This window comes from Rhinoderma darwinii, chromosome 5 (assembly GCF_050947455.1).
Source record: "Rhinoderma darwinii isolate aRhiDar2 chromosome 5, aRhiDar2.hap1, whole genome shotgun sequence".
NCBI classification, from domain to species: Eukaryota; Metazoa; Chordata; class Amphibia; order Anura; family Rhinodermatidae; genus Rhinoderma; species Rhinoderma darwinii.
Genome location: NC_134691.1, coordinates 182,417,336 through 182,432,920, shown reverse-complemented (window position 1 = coordinate 182,432,920; position 15,585 = coordinate 182,417,336). Strand labels below are relative to the sequence as shown.

The following is a 15,585-nucleotide window of genomic DNA, read 5'->3' as shown; positions in this document are numbered from 1 at the left end:
GAAAATAAGTTTTGTAAACCAGACCACTCCATTTATCTTATGTAGCAATACCAAGTGGCATATTCCATTGACTGTTTTTTTTTTTTTACTCAAAATGTGAAAAATATTTATTAAAACATTACAATTCTAATTCATATTTACTGTGTTGTTTCATATTTTTTTACGTTATCATGTCATGGCAATTTAGTAATCTTTATTATACACATGAAAAATGTATTGAGAATCCATTTCAGAAATATGCTGTGAGGCTAGGAAATGATGTGCCCATATGTAATGTCCTATATATACACACACACACATGCAGCACTTGCATAGTGAACAGGTGGAGAAACACAATATGAAGCTGCCAGTAGAGAGTAACTGCTGTTTCCTTACTGTATGTCTAGGACACCTTTAATTAAAGAGACCAAATTAAAGCATACCTGTAGTTACACATGTATTATGTTAAATGTACACTGCTAACAATACTTCACAAGTATATAGTTTGGGGGACATCATAGGTATAGGAAGGTTTTTTGAGTAAAAGAAAAATAACATAAATCATTATAATATTATACCTTAAGTGGATAACACTAAAACTAACATTCTTGTAGTGTTATGAACAATGTGTCAGATTTTTTATTTATACACTGTTGTATTTTACTTTTTACTTTTGCTTCTACAAATAGGCAAATGAGTGAAATAGAATTTCTAAATTAAATAATTTTTTAACTTCAAAATGTGCCTCCAAATATAAACAACTTTCCATAAATCAATAGTGCAAGTAAATATAACAAACTTTGTAATACACTTAGAATCCTCTCCTCCTCACACCCTTCCCTGTCTCCTGCACTAATCACTCAATCTGAATTCACTGATAAAATCTGCACAAAGGAGGCAGAGAGGAGGATTTTCAGCTTAACTAAGAGATCAGGCTGCAGATGCTGCCCATAGACGCTTATGGAGAAGGGCGGAGGGAGCAGCTGAAAATAAAGAGAGAGAGACACACACACACACACACACACAGATGCTGTTGCTGTGTATGTGAGATATAGAGAAAGGGAAGCAGGATCTCCTCCTCTCTGTGTGCAGTAATTCAGTAGCAGCAAGGAGGACATTATATGGCAGTTATGAACATTGTTACTGACTATCCAGCACTGGGTGATACAGTAAAACACCTATTATAAGCAGCAGCGTCTCTGTGTGTCTGTGCCTCTGTCTTTCTCTGCAGCTGCTCCTCCTCCCTTTGCCATAAACTTCAACGGGCAGCAGTGACCTCTATGTACATAAATTCCAGAATGAGCAGGAGTATATTACAAGTTATACTAAATCTTTTGCTACAAAAATATGTATCAATCTAAACAGATCCTCCTGCTCTATAACATGCTGCCCACAGATTGGTCTGCATTTTCAACATGAGAGTTTCCCTTTAATGCCATAATGTGTCACCATTGACAATCGGGGCCTGCTAAAAACCTACCTGGATACCTGTTTTGAGACAAAGATTTCATTAAGTAAACTTATTTTCTAACTTGAGTGCTATTCTCTGCATAGTTGTAGCTCCTCTTCACTTTGGCTAATGAATGAGTGTCCTGGACAGGATACCCTTCTCTAATCCAGAGTTCCCTGATAGGGTATTTTAAAATGGTTACAACCCCTGTCCACAATATATATTGCCATATATTCTTCATAAATCTTGGTCAAGAAAATCATGTTGAAGAGATCTGGAGATAAGCAATCACAAGAGATAAGCTGCAAAAAATAGCAAGATTTATTTTCCCAGCATTGATAGATGCTGAGATTTTTCCCACACCTAACCTACTATACAGCACATTTTGGTAAAAGTGTCTCTTGGCAATCTATATTCCAAAAGGCCAAAATCTGCACTGCTAGTCTAGTGAAACTCCCAAAAATCTGGCAAGTTTTTTTTTTTTATAGTAAAAGCAGGAATAAACACACTTCAAGATTTTTTAATAAAATAAAATAAAATAGTGCAAAGCAAGTGGAGTTGCTAGTGGCAACCAATCGGATTCTACTTATGAGGCCCTTAGGAAAGTGAAAGCAACAATCTCGGTTTTTATGTGCAATTCCAGTTTTCCTTTGCAATATTTTTGATGTCTCCAACTGGGTTCTAACTGCTGTACAAGATATTTTATATTATTATTATTATTGTTATTGATTATATAATTATTATCATTATTGTTGTTGTTACTTTTAGACGGGGTGTTTTGCATCTTCATGAAAGCGCAGGAATCCATGACTTAGGCCTGCCTCGCTGGAAACTTACATCATGCCTTATTGTTGTGATTGTATTCCTTTATTTCAGCTTATGGAAAGGAGTAAAAACTTCTGGCAAGGTGAGATTTTTGTGCATTATATCTGCTTTTAACTGAATATGTATTAACCTGAAAATTCTTCAACAGCAAATGGCAGCATGTACTCTTTCTATAAGGGTATGTTCACACGATAGCAGGCATTTGCGGCTGAAATGACAGACTGTTTTCAGAAGAAAACAGCTGCCTCGTTTCAGCTGTAAACGCTCCTCCTCGTAATATACGAGGCGTCTGTGACGCTCGTAAATCTTGAGCTGCTCTTCATTGAGTTCAATGAAGAACGTCTCAAATTACGTTGCAAAGAAGTGCCCTGCACTTCTTTGCCGAGGCAGTCAATTTACGCGTCGTCGTTTGACAGCTGTCAAACGACGACGCGTAAATTACAGGTCGTCTGCACAGTACCCATTCAAATAAATGGGCAGATGTTTGCCGACGTATTGTAGCCCTATTTTCAGGCGTAAATCGAGACATAATACGCCTCGTTTACACCTGAAAATAGGTCGTGTGAACCCAGCCTATAGGAGAAGACTGTTGTAGTATATTCTGTTTCTGTTTTCTGCAAAGCCAGCTGGCAGAGGAATTTAATTGATTTTAGTCCACTAAATACTTAAACAAAAACCCTAGCAGCATCTCCGGCATGTTCCAACAACCCTCATCCCTCTTAATGCCCTTCAGTTTCATACTGTAACCGAGTGAATGGCACCTTATAGAAGCCTGAACATTAATGGACACTAACTTTTCAAAAACTTATGCTAATCTAAAAGTATACCTTTTTTCCCATAGCAAATGGTTTATTTTTGTTAGTGTTAATATATATATATATATATATATATATATATATATATATATATATATTTATATATATGGCTTTGGAATGTGCATTCTGTTAAAATTAGGACGTCTTATCCATACAAGTTACTGCTACTAGGTGTCTCCCTTCACGTATTCTGCTGTCCACCCCTGTTGTCAAGCAAAATCCGTCCCTAGTTGCAGATGAACTGCAGAACGTGGGGGGGGGGGGTGTCTCTTCACTTCTTGCCAATAGAAGCCTGTGGAGAGGGGAGCAAGAGGAGGGAGCAGAGTGAGAAAGAGATACAAGTCTATGGAGAGGGGAGGCGGGGGCAGGATCAGAGCGAGAAAGCTACAGATGTGCTGCAACTTCCTGGTTAGTGTTACTATCTCACCCAGTGAACGGGTGCCAGCAAGTAGTCCCGATCCAAAAGACCATACAAATATCCAAGAAATAAATCCTGCAGCACTCTAGTAATCCAGATGAAAAAAACTGTGGTTTATTGAGCCAACATGGCCAGTGCAACGTTTCTGTCCCACATTAGGACCTTTAGTTCTTGGATATATATATATATATATATATATATATAGCTCAGAGAAACCTGAGGAGCCAGAGATAGGGCCTGCAGAGGAAAAACTGGTAAAAAATGCAGGATAAAAGTCATATAATGGCCAGAAATAGCGTTATTCCTCATATAAACTCATATGACAGTTTATTTTGAAAAGTCACCTGAAAAGTTAAGTATTAATACCTCTCTCCAAAGCTAGGGACTACTGACTATTTTCCTTGGGGAAATCCTGGGTGCAAATTGCAGATGGCATGTCATCAATATGTAGACTGGCAGGTGACACATGTCTGCATAGGGATAAGCAGCATAATCTTCCTCTGTGTTCAGCACATGTTGATAGGCAATGGCAGGTACGTGCCTGTGTGTTGCCTAGTAGCAAGCTTAAAGAGGCTCTGTCACCAGATTTTGCAACCCCTATCTGCTATTGCAGCAGATAGGCGCTGCAATGTAGATTACAGTAACGTTTTTATTTTTAAAAAACGAGCATTTTTGGCCAAGTTATGACCATTTTTGTAGTTATGCAAATGAGGCTTGCAAAAGTCCAAGTGGGTGTGTTTAAAAGTAAAAGTCCAAGTGGGTGTGTATTATGTGCGTACATCGGGGCGTTTTTAATACTTTCACTAGCTGGGCATTCTGATGAGAAGTATCATCCTCTTCTCTTCAGAACGCCCAGCTTCTGACAGTGCAGATCTGTGACGTCACTCACAGGTCCTGCATCGTGACGGCCACATCGGCACCAGAGGCTACAGTTGATTCTGCAGCAGCATCAGCGTTTGCAGGTAAGATCGACTTACCTGCAAACGCTGATGCTGCTGCAGAATCAACTGTAGCCTCTGGTGCCGATGTGGCCGTCACGATGCAGGACCTGTGAGTGACGTCACAGATCTGCACTGTCAGAAGCTGGGCGTTCTGAAGAGAAGAGGATGATACTTCTCATCAGAATGCCCAGCTAGTGAAAGTATTAAAAACGCCCCGATGTACGCACATAATACACACCCACTTGGACTTTTACTTTTAAACACACCCACTTGGACTTTTGCAAGCCTCATTTGCATAACTACAAAAATGGTCATAACTTGGCCAAAAATGCTCGTTTTTTAAAAATAAAAACGTTACTGTAATCTACATTGCAGCGCCTATCTGCTGCAATAGCAGATAGGGGTTGCAAAATCTGGTGACAGAGCCTCTTTAAGGCTATGGTTTGTTAGGTAGTCTTAAAGACCCTCTTATGAAAAATTTGAATTGGAAACACATGGCTTTTCCATGAAATTAAAAATCTCTTATTTATGGCAAATATAATAATAAAAAACTTTCAGTTATACTTACCTTACTAAAAACATATTTTTTACCCCGCCACTGGTGTTTCTTGCCCTCTACCTAGTTTCTATTTGCTTACAGCAGTGTACGATGACTTGACTGTGGTGGCCAGTCATTCTCTGGTGGGGTGACGTATATGTCATTAAATATGAATACATTCTTGTAGTGGTATGAACAATGTGTCAGATTTTTTATTTATACAAAGTTGTAGTTTACTTTTTTAATGTTCCTTCTACAAATAGGCAAATGAGTGAAATAGGATTTCTAAATTAAATAATTTTTTAACTTTAAAATGTGCCTCTAAATATAAACAACTTTCCGTAAATCAATAGTGCAAGCAAATATAAAATTTAGAAATTCTAGTTAACAGTGCATGCAGATGAGGCATAAGAGCTCCATCCAAGGAGCATAGAACTGACCCTTAGTACACTATATTACCAATTGTATGTGGACTGCTGATCACCATGACCATTATAATATAGAGTTGGGCCCCCTTTTGTGGCTATAACAACCTCCACTTTTCTGGGATGGCTTTCCACATAATTTTGGAGTTTGTCTGTGAGAATTAGTGCCCATTCAGCTAAAAGAGCATTTGTGAGGTCAGACATTGATAATAGACAAAAATGTCTGCTCGTAAGTTGGAATTCCAATTCATTCCAAAGTTGCTTGATGGGGTAGAGCCACTAAAGATCCTCCCCACCAAACTCGTCAAACCATGTTTTTATGGACCTTTGTACTAAAAGTTGGGAGCATACAATTGACAAAAGTGTTTTGTATGCTGTAGCATTAACCTTACTTCTCTGAAAATAAGGATGCTAGCCCAAACCCTCACAAATAACGCCAAACCATTATACCTCCTACACCAAATGTTATATTAGGAACTATGCATTCTGGTAGGAAGCTTTCTCCTGGCGTTTACCAAAGCCAGATTTGACTTTCAGACTGGCAGATAGTGAAATGTCTTTGGAGACCGCATGGTGCTGTGCTTGATTTTATGCACCTGTTTGCAATGGTTGTGGCTGGAACACTTAAACTCAACAATAAGAAGGGGTGTCCACATACAGTACTTTTGACCATATAGTGTATTAGTAAAAGCAACATAATGACCTCTTATATAGTTGTGCGTATACACTTTTTAAATGCCAATGTTTTTTTTGAGAAACACTGGAAATAATTTAGTTATCTTGTACCCAGGGACATAGCAATTTAGACAAGTTCTTTAACTCCTTCACACACCAGGACTGCCGGTACATCCTGATGTGTATTACAGCTGACACCCTGCACTAATGACCAGGGCTTAACAGAAGTCTGTAAAAATGACAATGCCCTGCAATACATTAATATTGCAGTGTATTCAACCATCGATCCGACGATCGCTGGTTCAAATCCCCTAAGGCAGCGGACGCTTCATCTCATGTGACCGCTGCTGCAGCCAATCATAGGCTGCAGTGGTCTCCTGGAATAAAACATCATCCCAGGAGGTCAGCCTGCTAGTACGCCGGCTGAATGCTCAGCAGTTTTCCGCAGCAGACATTCCGAGCGCGAAACTGCACCACAATTTGGTGCAGTTTTTCGCCCGGAAATCCTCTGCGTCCACCGGGGCGGATATCAGATAGTGGTGGTTGGGAATCACTGCTCTAAGAGGATTCATGAAAAATTGTAAAAAATAATTAAATAAAGTTTTTGGTAATGTACAAAAAGAAAAATATATTATATATATTAAAAGTTTTAAAAAAAAACTTTTCCCATTTTTTTCCTAAAGAAATGTTAAAAAAAAAAAGTTAACATAACTGGTATCGCCGCGTCCATAAAAGTCCAAACTATTACAATATAGCATTATTAAACCTTCTCAGTAAACGCTGGAAAAAATAAATAAATATTAAAACCGCCAAAACTGCTGTTTTTGGTCATCTTAGCTCCCCAAAAAAAAGTTATGGCTCTCAGAATGTGGTGACACAAAACCTTTTTAAAAAAGGGGTAAAACATAAAAAAAATATAAGCTTGGTATCACTGTAATCATATCAACTCATAGAATAAAGTGAACATGTAGTTCTTCCAACAAAATGAACGCCATAAAAACGAAGCCCACCAAAAAATGGCGCATTCTCTGTTTTTGCCATTTTACCCCACAAATATTTTTTTTCAGTCTCTCAGGACATTATATGGTACATTGAATGGTGCCTTGAAAAACTACAACTTGTCCCTCAAATCCAGCCCTCATACGGCTATGTTGAAGAAAAAAGAAAAAAAGTTATGGGTGTTGGAAGGCAGGGAGGAAAAACAAAAATAAAAAAATTAAAATTGGCCATGTCCTTAAGGGGTTAAAATGTACTCTCTTCAAACAAATGTAAATAAATATATTTAATAACCTTAAAAGAGGTGCATACAGTATAACTGGTGCATACAGTACAATTTTACCAAGCCAGATTTTTTTCCTCTGCACTATTTTTTTTATTTTTATAAAACTTGTCTATTGTGACATTTGCCCTCACTTTATTCTTTGTAACATTTCTCCCGGCTTGAATTTTAGGTAGTGTGGATTACAGCCACCATGCCTTATGTTGTCCTGACAGCGTTGCTTCTTCGTGGAATAACTCTACCAGGAGCTATGGATGGAATTAAAGCTTATTTAAGTGTTGATTTTCTTCGACTTTGTGAGGCTTCGGTAAGTGTACTGTAGTCAGTAGTGGGATGTGCTTTATGTAATTTTTAGCATTTTTGCCGTTTTTTTGGTGCAACATAAAATGAATCATTCTATTATTATATATAATTTTTAATTAGATGGGTAGCAATTCAGGATATTTATCGAAACATTTGCGGCAAAGGTTTTTAGCTGACTTAGTAAATGCAAGTTAATATTATTATGATCTGTTAACAGAACATTTCCACCTAGCGAAGATGAATTCTAGCAAGGCCTATAGGGGGAAGGAAACTGTCCTCTGGTTTACTGAACTGGGAAGTTCTTAGGTTCAACTGTCCCCTTTCTTAACGTCAATGTTAAAGGGGGATTTATTTGCTTCTCTGATTAACCAATTCCTAAGTGCATGGTAAGAATGATATTGCAGCAAAGGTTGGATAGGTTCCTCTTAATTTGCAAATTGTATGTGGTAACATACAATATACAAGCTATATTCTTCTGCTGGCTCTTTTGGCCAACAGTAGGCAGTCCCACAATGGAATGCAGAAACTAATTAAAAAGGCAATCTGTAAGGGAAATCTGCTAAGAATTCATGTATTTATATGGGTCTTCCATCAAAACGTGATTCATTCTCTTATTGCAGTTGGGTTTGTACAATGAGCATGGTTGTGTGTGTGATAGTGTACCTCCCGTGAAAAATAAATTTTTTACAATGGTCTTAGTTCCTCATGTGTTGTACTATTGCGAAGACGTTTCATTCAAATTTCAGCCATTTGTGCAGCATACAGTCCTGGCCAAAAATGTTGACACTGACATAAATTTGGTTTTCACAAAGTTTGCTGCTTCAGTTTTATTAGTGGCGATTTGCATCAACTCTAGATTGTTATGAAAGTGATCAGATGAATTGAAATTAATTTCAAAGTCCTTCCTTGCCATGAAAATCAACTTCATTTCAGCCCTGCCACAAAATGACCTGCTAACATAATTTCAGTGATCTTCTCGTTAGCCCAGGAGAAAGTGTTAACAATGGTGCTTGAAATCATTGTCTTTTTCTGTTAACCATGGTTACCTCCAAGTAAACACGTGCAGTCATCATTGCGTTGCATCAAGTGGGCTTTACAGGCAAGGACATTGCTGCTTGTAAAATGGCCGCAGGCAGATGTCAGTGCATCTGCACGCACAATGAGGCGAAGGCTTTTGGAGGCTGGCCTGGTGTCAAGAAGGGCAGCAAAGAAGCCAATTCTCTCCAAGAAAAACATCAAGGACAGACTGACATTCTGCAGGAAGTGCAGGGAGTGGTCTCTGAGGAAGTCCCCTTCAGACTGCTTGGGACATCTGGAAGAATGATTGACCGGAGAAGAAAAGGTGAGTGCTACCATGAATCCTGTGTCATTGCAGCAGTAAAGCATCCTGAGACCATTCATGTGTGGGGTTGCTTTTCATCCAGGGGAGTCATCCAAGGGCTCACTCACAATTTTGCCTAATAACATTTCCATGAGTAAAGAATGGTATCTCAACATCCTCCAAGAACAACTTTTCCCAACGAGCCAAGAGCAATTTGGTGATGAACAATGCTTTTTCCAGCATGATGGAACACCATGTCACAAGGCAAAAGTGATAACCAAGTAGGTCGGTGAACAAATCATTGAAATTTTGGGTCCATTTCCACGAAATTCCCCACATCTCGATCCCATTGAGAACCTGTGGCCAATCTTTAAAATGCAGATAGACAATCAAAAACACAGAAATTGTGATAAACTCTAAGCACTGATTAGGCAAGAATGGGTTGCCATCAGTCAGGATTTGGCCCAGAAGCTGATATCCAGCATGAAGAGCGAATTGCAGAAGTCTAGAAAAAGAAGGATCAACACTGTAAATATTGAGTCTTTGCATAAACTTGATGTATTTGTCAATAAAAGTTTAAAAACTTATAAAATGCTTATAATTGTACTCCAGTATACCATAGAAACATCTGACTAAAAGATCTAAAAACACTGAAGCAGCAAACTTTGTGAAAACCAAACTTTTGGACAGGACCGTACTTCTCCTTCCTCCTAAATCACTGAAGAAATCTATCTATCTATCTATCTATCTATCTATCTATCTATCTATCTATCTATCTATCTATCTATCTATCTATCTATCTATCTATCTATCTATCTATCTATCTATCATCTATCTATCTCATATCTATCTATCTATCTATCTATCTATCTATCTATCTATCTATCTATCTATCTATCTATCTATCTATCTATCTATCTATCTATCTATCTATCTATCTATCTATCTATCTATCTATCTATCTATCCCAGCAGCTGACATCAGAAGGGAGGAAGTTAAGGGCTTTATTAAGTTAAGTTTCCTCCTATTCATCCCCATATTGAAATTAATGGAGTGTGCAGGTTGAAAGTAAATTAGGCTGCAAAACAGCACAGAGCACACAATTTTTTTATTCTCGATTAGAGACTTGAATTTACACACTATGGTGCATATCATAAGAGGTTTCACTGGAGGTACACTATAAGCTGGCCATTTACTTAAGATAATTATTGGATGATTTTGGCAGGTCTCTCCCATATCCTAATTTGTATGGTGGAAGCCTGACTGTCCCCGGCAAACTGCTGTCAGGACAAACAAGCACCATGCAAAATTTTTCTCAGGAGATAAGTATTGTGAGAAGTGTCAAGCAGCAGTATATTACTTTCTGGCTGTTGACAGAAACATACAGACTTGGCCCATCAGATGGGAAATCAGGGGAGATGGCCTTTGGCCGAGCAAGCATTCAGTCAACAACTATCTATAGTGTATAGTCAGCTTAATGATCTTTATTACCAATGACTGTTAGCCTTCGTCTGCTTCTGGATATTATTCAATAAGCACTAATACAGCAGATGAATTATCTAAACTATTGCTCGGTACAATTGTTTAATGAAAAGTCATCTCAAACTGCAGATTTGTTTTTCCAAAGATCTACTCAGTGTACACTGTGAACCAAAGTGATTATATTATATTGAATGCACCTTCAAATATATTTGACATAGGTTCATTTATTAGAAAAAAAAAACACAAAACAATGCTGCAGTCCATTCTTTTCATTTGCAATTAATTTAAACCAATATTTTATTTTCCATACGAAAGAGCACCAGAGGGGCATAATTTCCCTTTCCGTGAGCTCACGACTTGACAACTCAAAGCAATAATCTAAGAAATTGGAATTGGACTGGGTAATTGGTGAAATTACCTTGCATTCAACAGTATCTTTCATCTTTATGCTGAATGAGCTTCCTGCAATTATCTCTAATAACAGCTCTCCCTCTCTCCCTCCTCCTTCTGCCATTCTTTGTCTGGTTGGTTCTGGGGATTGTTTTAGGTTTGGATTGATGCTGCCACTCAGATCTGCTTCTCACTCGGTGTTGGGTTTGGTGTGCTAATCGCATTTTCCAGTTACAATAAGTTTTCAAACAACTGCTATAGGTAAGCAATAAACACATGTTTATCATTTGCATCAAGTAAAAATGTTGCTGTTGCTTTAACAATCACAATTATCCTATGAAAAAAGGGTTATCAGTTGAACTGGAAAAAATTCAAAAGAAAATTCCATTATCTTTCAGGTGTTAGTTCAAACTACAAGAAATATTATTTACGATAAAATACAAAAAATATATTTGTATTTACAATTTCAGTCCTAGATCCTATCAGGTGTACATGGAAGTTCTAACATTTCTAGACCTGACTTACTACCCTAGTCATTATTTTTAACTGAAGCACACAGATTTAGAAAGCAACACATAAGATATAAGATGCAAGTACACTATTAATACCTAGGTCAACCATGGGTATGCATATGGAATGTAAAAAGTAAAAGACGTTTCAGCTAATATAAACGTCCTGGTATATATCTCACTTTACCAGAGTGGATTTATTAAAGCTTGTGCAGGAGCTTTACACAGTATTTACAGCTTTAGAAAAGTCTATCCTGAAATGTAATATATTATATTGGAGGAGTACTTACTGTACTTTATAGTAACCTCTTGCAGATCAATGACGGCATACTGGTCTGATCCTATATAATTATCTATAAACTATATGGTTATTTTACACTTCTTATTCTGCTTATTATAACCCAATATTCTAAAACATTATAACAACATTCTACATATATAATCATACAGCTTCTTAGCTTTTGTTTTAGAATTATTAGAGATATCAACCCATTCTATGGGCATTGTAAAACAATATGCATTGCAAATTGTCAATTTAAATGGACACAAACTTTTCCACAAACTTTGCATAAATCAATGGTAAAAGCAAATATAAGAAACTTTATAATATATTTTATTAGAGGAAAGGCCTCTTTTTCCACTAATCAGACTACTTTCCTCTCCCCTCCTAACTGTTCACTTATTTTATTTTTCCGTCTCCTCTTGAGACAGACCATGAGCTCACTGAGGGATCAGGTAACATGCTGCCAATAGAAGAGGGGAAGGTGGAGGAGGGAGCAGGAGCAGAGTGAGAGAGACACACACAGATGCTACTACTGTATATGTAAGAGATAAAGATAGGGGAGCAGGATCTCCTCGTCTCTGTGTGCTGTATCAGCAGCAGCATGGAATACATTATACAGAAGTTATGAGCAGTGTTACTGTGAATCCAGCAATGGTGTGAGACTGTAGAACAGAGGAGAGAGTAACAGATGCTTCAGCTGCTCATAGTAAGAGATATAACTAAACCCAGTGCTGGATTCACAGCTATATCGCTATATATATATATATATATATATATATATATATATATATATATATATATATATATATATATATATATATATGTGTGTGTGTGACAGATAGAGATAGAAAAGGATTATCCTGTTCTATGTGTGCTGTGTATAGAAGACATGATAGCAGTTAGGCTCCACCAACTAGCTCAAGGAAACCTGAAAATAAGAGATAGAGCTTGCAGAGGGGGAAAACTGCCAAAAAGTGCCATATATAAGTCATATAATGGCCAAAAATAGTGTTATTCCTCATGTACACACACATGACAGCATATTTTAAAATGTTACCTGAAAGGTTAGGCATGCTTTAGACATTGTTACAAATACCCAGACAAGTACTGATTTTACCTCATCTGCAGCAATGACAAAATAATTACATCCTAACTTCAACCATAAGAATAATCAATATGCACAATGATTTCACCACACACATAATACAATAACACTGCAATCCAACAATTGTGCCAGTAGATTCTGACTTTTAGTTCCTCTTTATTTAGCTACTACTACTAACTTCTTTTTTATGTTATCCAGATCCTAACTATAAAGTCAAACATTGATATTTTAAGCTGATATGTTAAAGCTTGTTAGTCTATGCTCTTGCTGGCATAATGGGTTCATTCCTTTAGTATTCAGTTGCTGAATCCTGATGGGCAGCATAGTGTAGTAACAGGCGGCAACCTCAGGTCAGTAATCAAAATCAGGAGGCAAGTCAGGGTTAGGCTAGCAGAAAGAACATGTGTAAGTCAGATCAAGTGTCAAGATGAAAGCCGGATTAAACACAGGAAAATCATAGGAAGCAACAGGAATGAATCCCAGGATATTGACTACCAGGGTCCATAACCAAGCACTGCAACATTGGAGCTGTTCCCCTTTAAGGTGAGGGAGGAGTGATGTCACGTACTGCACCGGATCATGATTCTGTGGCTGGAGCTGCGCAACACCAGAAGTGGAGAACTCATAACAGACAGTTGATACACGCACATTAGAATGGCAGCTGATTCCGATTAAATGTAGCCAGCTCTAGAGCTTTAATATCAGCATTTTGATCAAAATATTTGACTCTTTTATTAAAAAAACAGTTGCTGCATTTGTGTCATCTTAGCTTAAAAGCTTTACATCTGTCTTGGCTCAATCTTATGCTAGAAACAAGATAGAAAAGTGAACACCATAAATAATTTCTCCTAAAAACTTACATACAGTAGTGTTAAAAAAATAGCAGTCTAACATCATTAACCTGATAAATTAATGTTTTTGGTAGAAGTGATATTTCTACATAGAAAATAATTTATTTGTAAGTGTAGTGGACATGCATGCCGCTCATTCTGAGGAATTGAATCATTAATTGAAAGGGGCTTGTTCAGATTAATAACAGGTGTCAATTTTGGCCCTTATTTGAGGTAGGAGGGTGGCAAATGTTAACAACACATGTTGGTTATAGTGCATTTCCTTCTGAAATGCTGGGAAATGTTTTTTTTCCCAGACATTGTTCTGATGAAAAACGTACTTTGATTAAAAAGTTGATTAGAGAGGGAAAAACATATAGAGAAGTGTAGCAAATTATAGGCTGCTCAACTAAAATGATCTCAAATGCCTTGAAGTGGCAACCAAAACCTGACACAGAAGAAAGAGGGGATAAAATGGAGTTCAAATGGATCTAAGAATAAACAAAAGGGCAAAGGCTCAGCCAATGATCACCTCCAGTTAGAGAAAAAAAGATCAGAAGTTACCAGTGAGTACTGCTACAATCAGAAGACGATTAAGTAAACCAAGTTACCAGAAAAAAAAAACCACAAAGTCCCGTTGTTGAAAAAAAGATGTCCTGAATAGGTTACAATTTGCCAAGGAACAAATTGGCTGGCCCAAAGAGAAATGGCGCAACATTTTGTGGACTGATGAAAGCAAAATTGTTCTTTTTTTGCGTCCAGTAGCTGCAGAGAGTATGTCAGATGACCCCCGAACACTGAATTCAAGCCACAGTACACAGTGAAGACAGTAAAACATGGTGGTACAAAAATCATGATATGGGGATGTTTCTCATACCATGGTGTTGGGCCTATTTATCGTATACAAGGGGTCATGGATCAGTTTGAATATATAAAAATACTTGAGGAGATCATGTTGCCCTACGCTGAAGAAGAAATGCCCTTGAAATGGGTGTTTCAACACGACAATGACCCAAAACACACCAGTAAGCGAACAACATCTTGGTTACAGACAAACAGGACTGAGGTAATGGAGTGGCCAGCCCAATCCCCTGACCTCAAACCCATAGAGAACTTGTGGGCTGACATCAAAAATACGGTTTATGAGGCAAAACCCAAAAATGCAGAACTGTGGAATGTCGTCCAATCTTCCTGGGCTGGAATACCTGTTCAGAGGTGCCAGAAGTTGGTCGACTCCATGCAACACAGATGTCAAGGAGTTCTCAGAAACAATGGTTATACCGCTAACCATTAGTTCAGTAAAGTGAAATATGAAACAGTTTTTCAGTTTATACATTACATTTTCGAGTTTTTAAAGAAAAATGCTGACAAATTTTTTTTATTGAACAGCCAAATATTCCTTCTTCTTTACTTTCTGTAAAGGATTAACACAAACTGGATACATTTTGGTATTGTTTTGATTTGGAATTGAATGTGTAGTATTTCCAGTGCATTTGCATTTAGGCAAATAAAAGTTATTATAATGATTTTGCGCTTTATTTGCTTTTTGCTATTTTTTTTAACACTACTGTATAGTGGACTGCTGGATGCTCCTTTCATGTACCAGTATTTCCTGCTTCTTCACAGCTGTTGGTTGAGAAGTATCTATCTTTATCTTTTTTCTTATAGAGATGCAATCATCACCACTTCAGTCAATTCTTTGACCAGCTTTTTCTCTGGTTTTGTCATCTTCTCCTTCCTTGGATATATGTCACATAAGCATCATGTGCCAATTGGTGATGTTGTGAAAGATGGTAAGGATATCATTGCGTATCAAAATGTGTGGTAAAAAGACCTCCTTTCAATGTAATGTATTTATTTTACTGATTCAAAACTACTTGTGATAAAATAGTTGTAGTACTTACATAATATTCTAATACTTAATGGTTATTGCTATTAATTGCTTTGTTTTGAGGATAATAATTATAATGTGTCACGTTCGCTATTGCTGGGGTTCCCCCGCAAGTATAAATATGTA

At 37.4% G+C, this 15,585-nt stretch overlaps 1 protein-coding gene across 1 annotated transcript in view; it reads left to right on the top strand.

The window, feature by feature from the left end:
• Positions 1–15,585, top strand: part of SLC6A3 (solute carrier family 6 member 3) — a 98,502-nt gene that overhangs the window by 32,818 nt on the left and 50,099 nt on the right. Inside the window, exons 5-8 of the mRNA XM_075826769.1 lie at positions 2,198–2,336; positions 7,518–7,652; positions 10,999–11,102; positions 15,237–15,361. Coding sequence (XP_075682884.1) covers positions 2,198–2,336; positions 7,518–7,652; positions 10,999–11,102; positions 15,237–15,361 — 503 coding nt within the window. The remainder of the gene's footprint in view (positions 1–2,197; positions 2,337–7,517; positions 7,653–10,998; positions 11,103–15,236; positions 15,362–15,585) is intronic.